This window comes from Peromyscus leucopus, chromosome 5, assembly GCF_004664715.2.
Source record: "Peromyscus leucopus breed LL Stock chromosome 5, UCI_PerLeu_2.1, whole genome shotgun sequence".
NCBI lineage: Eukaryota > Metazoa > Chordata > Mammalia > Rodentia > Cricetidae > Peromyscus > Peromyscus leucopus.
This window is the reverse complement of record NC_051067.1, coordinates 66,812,917-66,825,712: the sequence shown is the minus strand read 5'-3', so window position 1 is coordinate 66,825,712 and position 12,796 is coordinate 66,812,917. Positions and strand designations below refer to the sequence as shown.

The 12,796-nt window shown below is 38.4% G+C and overlaps 1 protein-coding gene across 1 annotated transcript in view; it reads left to right on the top strand.

Moving 5' to 3' along the window:
* Positions 1–12,796, top strand: part of Cubn (cubilin) — a 225,265-nt gene that overhangs the window by 43,265 nt on the left and 169,204 nt on the right. The window contains 5 exon segments of the mRNA XM_028870517.2: positions 3,783–3,927; positions 4,695–4,873; positions 5,611–5,776; positions 6,170–6,386; positions 10,176–10,303. Of these exon segments, the coding sequence (XP_028726350.1) occupies positions 3,783–3,927; positions 4,695–4,873; positions 5,611–5,776; positions 6,170–6,386; positions 10,176–10,303 (835 nt within the window).

Genomic DNA, 12,796 nt, shown 5'->3' with positions numbered 1-12,796 from the left:
ATGTGATTAGGAAATTGTTTATTCTAGCATCCAAGCACAAAGAAAAGAGGATTTTTTTTTTTTTTGGATGAGAGTATGAACTTACAAGTGCTAGGATATTAAGTACAAATGAATTTGGGGTCAGTTAGAGCATTTAATAAATTTTATTCCAGTATCTCTCTTTAAAATGTGGTGGTTAAAGTATTGCTCTGCCTGGGATCCAGGAAGAGTTCTTGCTTTCAGAATTAATAAGGTTTCCTTCTACAAGGTGAGAAACCCAGCCAAAATCAATTGCACCTTCCAGGTTGAGGGCCCTTGAGGGCTGTAGGCTCCTCTTTAACATCTGGATGGCAGCTGCATTCCCCTTGTTAATGTCCTTGAGTTTCACTAATCAGGACCTGGGGGACTAGCCCACTTCAGCTTGCTCTGATGCTGTTTTTCTTCCTTTTTGTCATCTTCTAATGGGCTAATAGAAAAGAGAGACAATGGTCATAGAAGAAGCAAACAGGAGCTGGGAATTAGAGGGCAGGGCACTATGTTACCATTGTTTCATGTGTTCTAGTCTTCACAGTAGGTGTACCTCTGTTAAAGGCCGATTGTTAGATTCTGCACTTTCACATTAACTGACCAACGGGAATTTGTCAAATACTATAAATACCTACTTATAGATGGTTTTGTTTTGTTTGTTTGTTTTGTCTTTGTTAGATACTTGAAAAGACAGTTTCTCTCCCCTCCGAGACCTGCTGTTTGGTCAAGTAGCATAACTTAAGTATAAGAAATTTGTGTTGCTGACATCAAGAGTAGGAAACTGGTGAAAGCCTGGTTCTGTGGAGCAGCATGAGACTACCTCACATGGCCGAGCTTTTAAAATAGTTCTAGTTCTTACCTTCACAGAATATCGTTGGATGTGGATCCACATGCAAATTAGTCTGCATGTGAGATCTTCTCATGATAGCATTCGGGGTATAATACACATGATGTGTGTTGACAAGCATCCTTCCAGAACTTTGTGCTTCTATCAGTTTTGGAGGAGAGGAACGATGTCACAATATCCCACCAAATCTTTCCTTTACTAGCCACTGCCCTTAACCTAAATAATTCTTGTCAACCTCAGCTTAAAAGACAGGTCTCCTGAGCACTCCTTAATTCCCTGCATGCAGAAAGCTTTTCTGCTTGAAGATCTTTTTCTGCCCTCATTTTACTAACCTGAAATGAAATCCATCTTTATAGATTGCCACACCTTATATTAAAACATTAAGTTATGATTAAAATTAAGGCAGCAAAATAAAAACTGCATTTATTCCAATATGTGAGATGCCTGGACAAGCTTCGGTTTAGGATAAAACAGAGTGAGCTGTTTGTCTCCCAAACTGCCAGGAATTCTCCAGAATAAATGCAGGCCAATGTGGCTGTATGGGCTGGTGACTGTTTCTCTGAAAAATGAGAGCCTTTTGCCGGCTTTCCCGAAGGAAGAAAAAAGTACTTTGTCATTTGTATTCTACTGGTCATCCAGGGGGATATTGCGAATATCAAAGATTTCTGAAAGTACTTTATGTTAGATACGTAAAATTGGACTCAATTTTGTGTTTAACAGCCAAACTCACCTGAGTGAAAATCGCACAGGATATTACAGAATCCTTGTGTGTGACTCTCACATTTCAGACTCTCTAGTGGTGTGAATCTTTACTACTCTATGCTGATCAGGCCCCACCAGCATCAGAATAATAGATACAAACAAACAAACAAAAATGCCCCCACAATTTCCCAAATGCCTGATTATGGTGCCCACTGCGAAGCCCTGGTTAAGTGTCAGTGCTGAGACCTGCTTCTGCGGGAATGTCACACTTGCCATGGCCCCAGAGAGTACCTGTGCCTGTGCCAGTGCCTGTGAGCACTGACTGCCCACAGCACTCCCGTCAGCGCAGGGCTTGCTGCTTGCCGAGACCTCGATAATGCTAATTGAGAGTAGATTGATATTGGGGTGCTCCGTCCTTCAGCATAATGTCATGGAACTAGAGTCTCATGTATATCTCAACTATGGAGAGAATCTCTATTGTTTTACCTTTACAAAGGTCAGAAACAGCAAGAGGTTTTTTTTTAAAGTCAATATTTTTTTTTTTTTTTTTTTTTGCTTTTTTGAGACAGGGTTTCTCTGTGTAGCTTTGCGCCTTTCCTGGAACTCGCTTTGGAGACCAGGCTGGCTTCGAACTTATGGAGATCCACCTGACTCTGCCTCCCGAGTGTGGGGATTAAAGGCGTGCGCCACCACTGCCTGGCCTTAAGTCAATATTTTAATACCAGAAAACTTGGGAAATTTCACAGCCATCTCATAGACTCCTTCCCATCTCATTAGCTAGGCTTAGATGGAGTAACTTGCTACTGTTATTAAGGCAGGAGGTTGGTGGCAGATAGGGATAGAAACTGGGCCGCTGCACTGATTTGCTTTAATTTTTATTGCATGTATTTATCTGTTTGTGTATTGTGTTGGGGGCAGGAGCTGCCCTACAGCATGCATGCTGAAATCAGAGTGCACTTTAGAGGAACTGGCTCTCTCCTTCCACCATGTCAGTCCTGGAGAATCGAACTTGGGTCATCATGCTTGGCATCAAGCGCCTTTACCCACTGAGCCAATGGTCTGTAAATTTATTTTCCTAGAACTTTGTCTAGGATTCTGTATCTATATTAGTAAGTGAAATTGATCCTCAGTTTTTATTTTTTACTGTTTATGTTGGAATTTAATAATAGAGAGCTGTGCTGCACCTGGGAGCCTTTGAACAAGTTATGTGTAGAAATTATCTGTCCCTTAGAGGTGCAAAAAGACTTAGCAAATACATATCTTCCTCTCACAGTGCTTCCTCCTCGAGGAAAGCAGGGTGTAGAAACTGTGTAATGATGCTCCACCTGTCCATGGTACAGCGATTCCCATTTTCCTCTTCTTCAGATCCTTTTAGTAATTTATATAATTTTATGAAAATAATCTATCTTGAACATTCAAGTACTTTAGCAAAGACTTGTATGCAGAATTGTATTTAACTGATTGAATGTTTCGTAGACTCAGTGTTTGTAATGTTTATAATTTTTGTTTTGTATAATTAGACATGGTTCTTATTTTCTTATTAGATTTGTCTAAAATTTGCCTTTGGTGTCCCCATTCACAACCCTCCTTTAAAAAGCTGTTCTTGGGTGTATTTATGATTCTGCTTCCCTTTGCATTTTAATTATCAGGTTTTACTCTTAGTACTTTTTTTTAGTGGTTTTATTCCGTGTTTAGCATTGATTCTGTAGGCGTTCTCTCTCTCTCTCTCTCTCTCTCTCTCTCTCTCTCTCTCTCTCTCTCTCTCTCTCTCTCTCTCTCTGTGTGTGTCTTTCTCGTCCTGGGTGTGTCTCTTCCCTCTCCCTTCCTCCTGCCTTTTTTTTATGTTTTTGGTAATAAACACAGTTTATACCTTGAATTGTGGGTTTAGTTGAATTTTCATCTTTTGATATGAAATATTCTTGGCCTTTGTTGGGGAAACTATCTTCAATTATAGATTTATTTCCTCTTTGATACTGTGGAAATTATTAGCATGTTTTAAGAATTATGTAGTTATGGACTGTATTGACTAAAGACTTTATCAACATTTAGTACTACTAGTTTGTGTTAAAATTGACCTTCTTACTCCTTCTAAATATAATAGAGACACTAACTCATTAAACTTTTATTTATTTTGAATGTGCCATTGACTAGTCTCCAAATACTACCCCGACTACTGAGGTGACTGTCCTGATTAGCGTTACAAATCGTTCTTTACTTTTCTGCTTAGGTTGGAGACCATAACAATTTACTTCGAAAGATCTGTGGCAATGAAACCCTGCTACCTATTAGATCGATTTCTAACAGAGTCTGGATCAGACTGAGAATAGACGCTTCAGTCCAGAGGGCTAGTTTCAGAGCTGACTATCAAGTTGGTAAGGAAACTTCTGCTTACTTGTGTGTGCATGTGGTATGGATGTGCGTGTGTGCGTGCGTGCGTGCTTGCGTGCATGTGTGTGTGTGGTGTGTGCTGGTAGAGGCCAGGGTATTGATCTTTTCCTCAATTCTTTTCCACCTTATTCAGACAGGGCCCCTCACTGAACGTAGAACTCTTTAATTCAGCTGGATTGGCTGGCCAGTGAGCTCTAGGGAGACATCTATTTCTCTCCCTAGCCCCCACTACATACAATTGTACTCAGCTTCACAGTGCTGGAGATCAGAACTCAAGCACATGCTTTATTGACTGAGCCATGTTTTCATGCCAATCTTTTTAAATTATTTTATTTTATGTGAATGGGCCTTTTGTCGATATGAATGTCTGGGCACAGCATGTATGTTTGATGCCCTCAGAGGCCAGGTGAGGTGTCAAATTCCCTGGGACTGGAGTTGAAGGTGTTGTAAGCTGACACATGGGTGCTGGATATCAAACCCAGATCCTCTGCAAGAGCAGCCAGTGCTTTTAACTGCTCAGCTGTTTCTCTAGGCCCCAATGGTCCTTTCCTATTTGTTGTTTAATGTCAAATTATTGTTCAAACATTTTGATTTATTTTAGTTATTATATGTTCTTGAATGGCACAGAAAACATTCCCAAAGAAGTGTCACATTCTGCTGTTTCTTTGGGCAGAGTTAGATTTGTAATGGAATTGAGGTCATTTTTTTTTTTATCTCTGAGCAAATATGGTTATCATTTTTCTGTTTATAGCTTGTGGGGGTGAATTAACAGGAGAAGGAATCATTCGCTCACCTTTTCACCCTAATGCCTATCCTGGACAAAGAACCTGTAGGTGGACTATCTCCCAACCCCTAAGACAAATTGTCGTTCTCGACTTCATTGACTTTCTGATTGGAAGTACTGCCCCCTGTGATACTGATTACATTGAGGTAAGAGTGAAATACCATTGAATTACCCTAAAGGCACTATATGCTGTTTATATGAAAAAACAAACAAACAAACCATTGCTTGTCCAGACCAATATCTTATAAGTACAGATATGAAGTTTTCTAGCAGAAGACTACTTAATAGAATCCAGTATGTATATGATTATATACCATGATGGAGGAGGATTTTCACTATTATGTGTAGATTATTATGTCCTAAAAGTCAGTGGGCATTATAGTACAAAATATGATAGCATTGAAAAAGTAAAAGACAATGTATTCATTCAATAGAATGCACAAAAAGCCCTTGACAGAATCTGTCTGCTTCTTACAATAAAAATAGTTTTAAAAAACTGTGGAAAGAATTTTCTTAATTTGATATAAGGTACCAAAACCACATAGATACCATCATGTACAGTGACAGAAATGCTAAATGCTTTGCCTCGGTGGTTGGTTGACAGACAGGCATGCCATCTCATCACTTCTGCTCAGCATTGCGCTGAGAACTCTCACTAGAGCGATGATGTAAGAATAAAATTCACCCTGAATGGAAAGCAAGAAATTAAACTTGTTTTACTCACAGTCCCCAAGAGACTGATTCTGCACCTCCCCAATCCCCCCCCCCCCCGCCGCCACACACACAGAGTTATTGATTGCCAACAGCTTCACCACCAAGGGCAACATTTTTCCAAAATGTATATTTAATAAAAATTAACTTGGATACATCTATTCTACCTTAGATTGGTCCCAGCTCTGTCTTGGGATCTCCTAGAAATGAGAAGTTTTGTGGCACGAACATACCATCCTCTGTACCCTCCGTGTATAATGTTCTTTATGTCACATTTGTGACAAGTTCTTCTATGGAAAATCGTGGCTTCACGGCTAAGTTCAGTACTGATGATTTAGGTAAGAACATGTCTTTCTCTCGCTCTTTTATGCTATCAGAATACATGGACAGTTAAACTAGGGAGGTTTGTTTATGTGGGTAAGGCTCTGGGTTCAATCCCCACCTTTGAAAACACGAGTTCATGACAATAAGTGAATTATGTAAAAATCAATTATTCTGTGAAAAATTATAAAGCACACTTAAAAACAAAGACTATACTTTCAACAAATACTTATCAGTTGTTATCATATATCTATTAATAAAAGTAAAGACTCAGTTATCATCAATGGCAGATAAGAAGCAACAGTTTTCTTCTGTGCTTTTAGTCGATTATGATAGGCACATTTTATTTGGGACCCACGTATCTTATTCATTAACTGTTGTGATTATTATTGTTGTTATTATTTTAACAGAATGTGGAGAAGTTCTCACAGCATCAAAAGGAATCATTAAAAGTCCTGGTTATCCAAATATCTACCCAAGTGGTGTAAATTGTACCTGGCATATAGTAGCCCAGCAAGGCCAACTGATTCGTTTGGTGTTCGATTCATTTTACCTGGATTTTCATTACAACTGCACAAACGACTACCTGGAAATTTATGACGTTGTTGATCAGATATCTCTTGGGAGGTAAGAATGTTTTATTGTTTGTGCTGAACTTTCAAGCACAGCACATAGGTTTTTTTTTGAGCCAGTACTGAACGTACATCATTATATATATATATATATATATGTATATATATATATATATATACACATACATACATATACATATACATATATATATATCAGGTTTATTTTATAAATTGGCAACATATTTTGACCTTTCATATGATTATATTTTGAAATAAAGTGCATGGAATCACAAGATCTAACTTACTGACAAATACATTATTTAGAATATTCATCATTCTACTGGTAATAACACAAAATGTCCACCTGGTACATATTTTTGAAGATATGATAAGTCATCAACTATAGTCACCTTGCTATGTAATAGATATCTTGAAATGTCCTCTCTTTTTTACCTGATTTTATCAACATCTTAACTTCCTTACTTCTATCCCCCAATTACTTCTGGGCTCTGGTAAGCCCCATTACTTTATCTACTTTTTAAGAATCCATATATCAGTGATATCATGGGGTACTACTATTTCTATGCCTGGTTTATTTAACTTAATATAATGTCCTCCAAATTTACCTACTTTGTTCTGAATGGCAAGATTGTATTTCTTACATAGTAGTATTCTATGATACACACACACACACACACACGCACACGCACACGCACACACATGCACGCACACACACACACACACACACACACACACACACACACACACACATATATATATATATATAATACCGCATTTCCTTTATTCATTCATCTGTTGATGGGCACAGGCTGTTTCTGTATCTTTGCTATTGTGCATTATGCAGTAATGAACCCAAGAGTGCAGTTATTTCTTCAGCATACTGATTTAATTCCCTTCAGATATAGCCTTAGTAGTAAGATCACTTGACCATAAGATAGTTACATTTTTAATTTCTGAAGAACTTCTGTATAATTTTCTACAATGGGTCATTCACATACTCACTAACAATGCATAAGGTTTTTTTTTCTCTTCATTCCCAACAATAACAAAAAAAAATCTATTTTTTATAACAGCAATCATAACGGGATGAGACTGTGGTGGAGTCTGAATGAGAATGACTCCATAGGCCCCTATGTTTCAATGCTTGGTCCTCATTTAGTGGAGCTGTCTGGGAAGGTCTAGGAGGTGTGGCCTTGTTGAAGTGGGTGTGGCCTTGTTGAAGTGGGTGTGGCCTTGTTGGAGGAGAGGTGCCACTCCAGCCCCAGTGTTTCTCTGTGCCTTCTGTCTGTGGATCAGGGTGTAAAGCTCTAAGCTACTATTCTAGTGCCATGATGACTATTCCTGCCATGATGAGAATGGAATAACTCTGCAGCTGTGAGCAAGACCCCAATTAAATGCTTTCTTTTGTAAGAGTTGCCCTGGTCATGATGTCTCTTCACAGCAATTGAACAGTAACTAAGACAGTGATAATACATCATTGTGGTCTTGATTTTTCATTCCCTTGTTAATGAATAAGTAATACTCCGCTTTGCATAGATTCATGACTTATTTCTATGTCCTGTTTGGGATAATGCCTATTCAGGGCTTTTGCCCATTGTTTTGATCAGATTATTTGTTTCCTGTTGTTATTACTAAGTGGTTTGTATTATTCATATATCTTGGGTATTAACTGTTTCTCCAATGTATAGTTTGCCATTCCATGGGATGAATCTGCATTGTGCTAGGTTCTTAGCTTTGCAGAGGAGTTGTAGATTGCTGGAATCCCATCTGTCTGTCTCAGCTTGCCTGTGCTTTTGAGGTCATATCTATAGAAATCCTTGTCTAAACCCATATCATGAGGTGTTTTTTCCTGTGTCTCTCATCTAGTCACTTCTCACATTTAACTCTTTAACACACTTTGAGTTGATTTTATTTTTATTTAATTTTTCTGCATATGCATATTTGGGTTTCCCAGCATTTAGTACCACATGACTATCTAGAGTCTGTACATCTCTGTATTGATTTTTCCATACTTTGAAATCTATGTGATACAGTTATTTATTTTAGTGTCTTTACTCATTCAGTGATTATGTAGTTACTTTCTATGTTTTAGTTGATTATTCTCTCTCATTATGAGTTACACTTTCCAGTTTCTTTTTGTACTTGATATTTTATAGGCTGTTAAGAATTTTTAATTCTATGTTTGAGGCATCAGTAATTATACATTCTTGTAAAAAAAAATTTTGGATTTTGTCCTGTAATATTATTAAATTACTTGAACCGAAGTTGGTCCTTTCCAGTTTCCCGTTTAATTCATTTATTTCCCATTTTTGAGGGGTTCCCTTTCTTATTTGATATTTGGTATGTTGAGAACCACTTATACATTTCCCCTAGAGTTTCAGATGTTTTAGTGCAAAGTTAAAACCAGCCTCTATTTTTATGTTTGTGTTGAAAGCAGAGTTCTGGTTGCTTTTTAAATATCTATCTATTTATTTATTTATTGTGTATCAGTTCATTGGCTGTATGTACGTCTCTGTATCACATGGATGGTGCCCACAGAGCCAGAATTGGATCCCCTGGAACTGGAGTTACAGTTAGTTACTAACCTCTGTGTAGATGCTAGGAATTGAACCCATATCCTCCAGAAGAGCAGTCAGTACACATAACTGCGGAGCCATCTCTCCAACCTCCTCTGATTACTTCTTTTTAAATGTCTTATTACATCTTCTTTTTATCTATTAACTTTGTAAACATTTTCCTTTTTAAGTTAGTCTCTAAATTTATTCCTTCTGCGTTTACTGCCTCTCACCTTCTTTAGCTTCTTACCTCAGTCTTTCATCTTTTAAAGTTTTTTCTCCTTTTTTTTAAAGTAGTATCTGGGTACTTTTAACCATGACGAAAAATGCAGTTTTTCCTAAGGAGAATAAACTTTAAGGATCATGTTCCAGTTTAGGATACATGGCCACGTGTGCGCATATATTTATTAATTTATCTGCCTTCAGTCTTATTAAGATGGTAATTCTCTGTTGATAATAAAATGCTAGTCGATATCAAACTTCTTTAATGCTCATATTTCTCACACTCAACATTTTAGCTTATTTTTGTTCAGTATTATTTTTTCTCTTTGGTTCCAAGCATGCATTGGCTTGAGATTTCTATTTTTCTAGGCTTTTCTTCTTACATGTGTTTATCAAGATAAAATATGGTATAACATCATTACTATAGTTGTGTTTTGGGTATTACTCGAAAAGACTTTCTGAGCAAACTTTCTCTGTTCTGAAGGAACAATCACATGGTTTACTAATGACACTTTTACCTCTCCATAAGCTAGCTGTTTAAAGACAGTAGACAGCTTACACCACAGGCCACTAACCAACCACTGTTTTTGATGCTTATGTGCAGTATATTAACTGAGGAAGATGTCGAGAAGTGTGTGAAGTGGACAGAAAAAGTGGGGTAGCACAATTGAGCTATGTGTCCAAAGTCATGATGCCCCTGAGTGACAGGACTGGCTAGGGCTTGTGCTGGATGAGTCTAGAGTGCATTGATTCTCTTTATTACAGTCCCATGAATGACTTCCTCAGTGTGCTAACAGCGACCTAATGCTGCCCCTGTTTAACTTCCCATTTGTGTCAAGGCACTGAGCTGAACACACAACTATTTCAGTTAGGGAATCGTGAACAAGTGTGTTTATGCTGTTACTGAAATATATTTGGTTTCAAGGGTGATCAGAAATAGATAACAACCCATTCTCATCTTCACATGTCCTAAATTTTGGAATATTAGTTCAAATTTACTAAACCTTTAAAAATCTGTTTATCTCTTCTTTCTTTCTTTGGAACAGATATTGTGGAAAATCCATCCCACCTTCTCTTACTAGTCTCCACTCAATAAAGCTCATGTTTGTGTCTGACTCTGCTCTTGCCCACGAAGGCTTTTCGATACAGTATGAAACAAAGAATGCATCATCAGGTAACATTTTCTCTATTGCAAAAGGGATTTAATATCTAAAACACACAAATACTTACCTGGAATAAAGTATAAAGACAATGCCCACCTTATTAAAAATAGGATAATGCCGCTACATAAGCTATGTGTTTTTTTAGGGTTTCCGGGCCTTAATTTTTGTTGTTGTTGTTGTTGTTGTTTTCTGAGACAGGGTTTTTTCCTGTGTAGTTTTGGTGCCTGTCCTGCATCTAGATCAGGATGGCCCAAAACTCATGAAGATTCACCTGGCTCTGCTTCCCGAGTGCTGGTATTAAAGATGTGTACCACTTCTGCCTGCTGGGCCTTAATTTTTATAGCATACTTAGAAAAGTATTTGATAGGGAAAAGTAGCATCCAGCGCATATCCGCAGCAGGCACATGGTGCCTCTGCTTGCCAAGCATTCCACAGCTTGGGGGATTTTTCTGGGCCTGGACTTATCTTTCTAGTAGTCTGTGTCCAGTCATCTTTGGGGTGCCATTTTCTGTAGCCCTTACTCCCATAATAAATAAAGGAGAGGTTCTCCCACTCAGAGTCCCTAGCTAGCTTTTCTCTTCTCTTCCAGGGAGTTTGGTCACTGTACTTTGATCCAGGCAAAAATAGTTCAACTTCTGTGTCCTGGAAGCATGACTTTAGAAATTCAGAGTGCAAGGGACCTATGTATGTTCCTCTCTGGTGAAACTCAATGGGGCAGAGAGCTCACTATCTAGCCAAGCACATGGGGAGTGACAGCCCAAGGATTTCAAGTGTAGTGTGTTTTGTTGTGTAATTGACATTTTCACTGGGCCTTATTCAGGTGGTTAACAGCCAAAGACCAAAGTGGATTTCTCCGGAAATTACAGTGTGTACACAATTTTCCACACTGTAGTTTCATCTGTCTCATATGTTTGGCCCTAAACTACACTGAATATTAGATTTGGAGTAAGTCAGTTGAACTTCGTGGGGTACAATTTTCTCATCTGTGTAATTAAAAGATTAGATTTGATGATCTTTGAAATGTTTTCTTGCTCTGATCCTCTATGAACATAATTTTAATTTGCTGCATGAATAAGCTAGTTATATCTTAAATAACATGTAATTCAGGCAGTGCCGCCTGCAAATATCATGGAGATCTTTGTAACAGTATACAAAATGAAACATAGTTCTGTAATGATTGAAATTATTGTGTTAACACTACACCAGCTTGGAAGTCCGTATGAAGGGAAGTGACAGCCAAGAGCCATTAACATAACCTGGGGAGGGGGATAATAAATTTACAACTTAATAAAATTGTTCAGAAAGATACAATGCAGGTAAAAACTCAACAAAGCAACAGGTAACCTAGACAGGAAGGAAAATTGATATAGAGAATAGAGTTTGGAACATGCTCAATTATAGCATTTGCTCAGAAAGCATGGCGGGGTTCAGTCCCTCCTAAACCCTCTAACCCGGAAGAACAAAGGAAAGAGAAGAAATGAGAGATGAGAAAAACCAAGTGCTAAAACAGGAGACACTGGAGGAGCAACTGCAAAGACTGTCCGCCCTGCTTTCCCTGTGTGATAGTCATTACCTCAGCACTACCGCGTTGGTCCAGACAGCTGAAATCACAGACAAGGGAGCACGTATTCTCTGCCCCTTGACTGTTCACTGTGTGAAGCTGGATGAGCTCAGAGGACTGGTTAACATAGTCACAGCATTTGACATAGCAATCAGATGATGGGACCCAGAAAGTCATATGGGCGGCTGGATCGCATGAGTTGCTGAGGCTGGCCCTGTGGTATGTCTCAGGCACAGCTGGCTCAAGAGACTGGAACGGAGGTTAAGTGGGTGGTAGCCAGGCAGCTGACTAGTGTCCCAGGAGCCTGGATGAAATGAGCTGCTGGCTGAGGACAGATGTGAGGGCTCTCGTTTTCAGGTAGCATCTTTTTCTGGGTATTTTCTGTAGACTGAAATCATGTCAGATAAAAGCACCAGAGGACACCAGTCACTGGCCTGTAATCTATTTTATTCCTCTGGCAGACATTAGTTTTAGGGTGATGATGATGGTTTGAACTGTTGATGTCTAGTTTCTTAGCACAGCCCTTGGATGTTTCCCCCTGAATCTGCCCTGTCTTCATTTGATAGAGTCAAAATTTCCTGATTTGAATCCAGTTACACTTCCATCTGTAGTTTCTGCCGTAAGGCTATGATGTCAGCTCTTAAATATGTGTCAGCTCTTGCTCATACTCTGACTCCCTCTCTAAGCATGCAGCTGCAGTTCTCATTCAAATGTGCCTGGGGAGATCAAAACCAAAGACATAACAAAAGTAATGATGTTGGGTAGAAACTCCTAACATCTCCTTACCACCAATTATAACATTCAGCATTTACTAGAATAAAGTAGAAAATATTTGGATATTGAGATAATATAGTTGATATACTTTACCATTTAAGTTATAATCATATCCTATTAACATCTATTACTTATCCACTGATTAAATGTAGAACTAATAAGAAAGAAC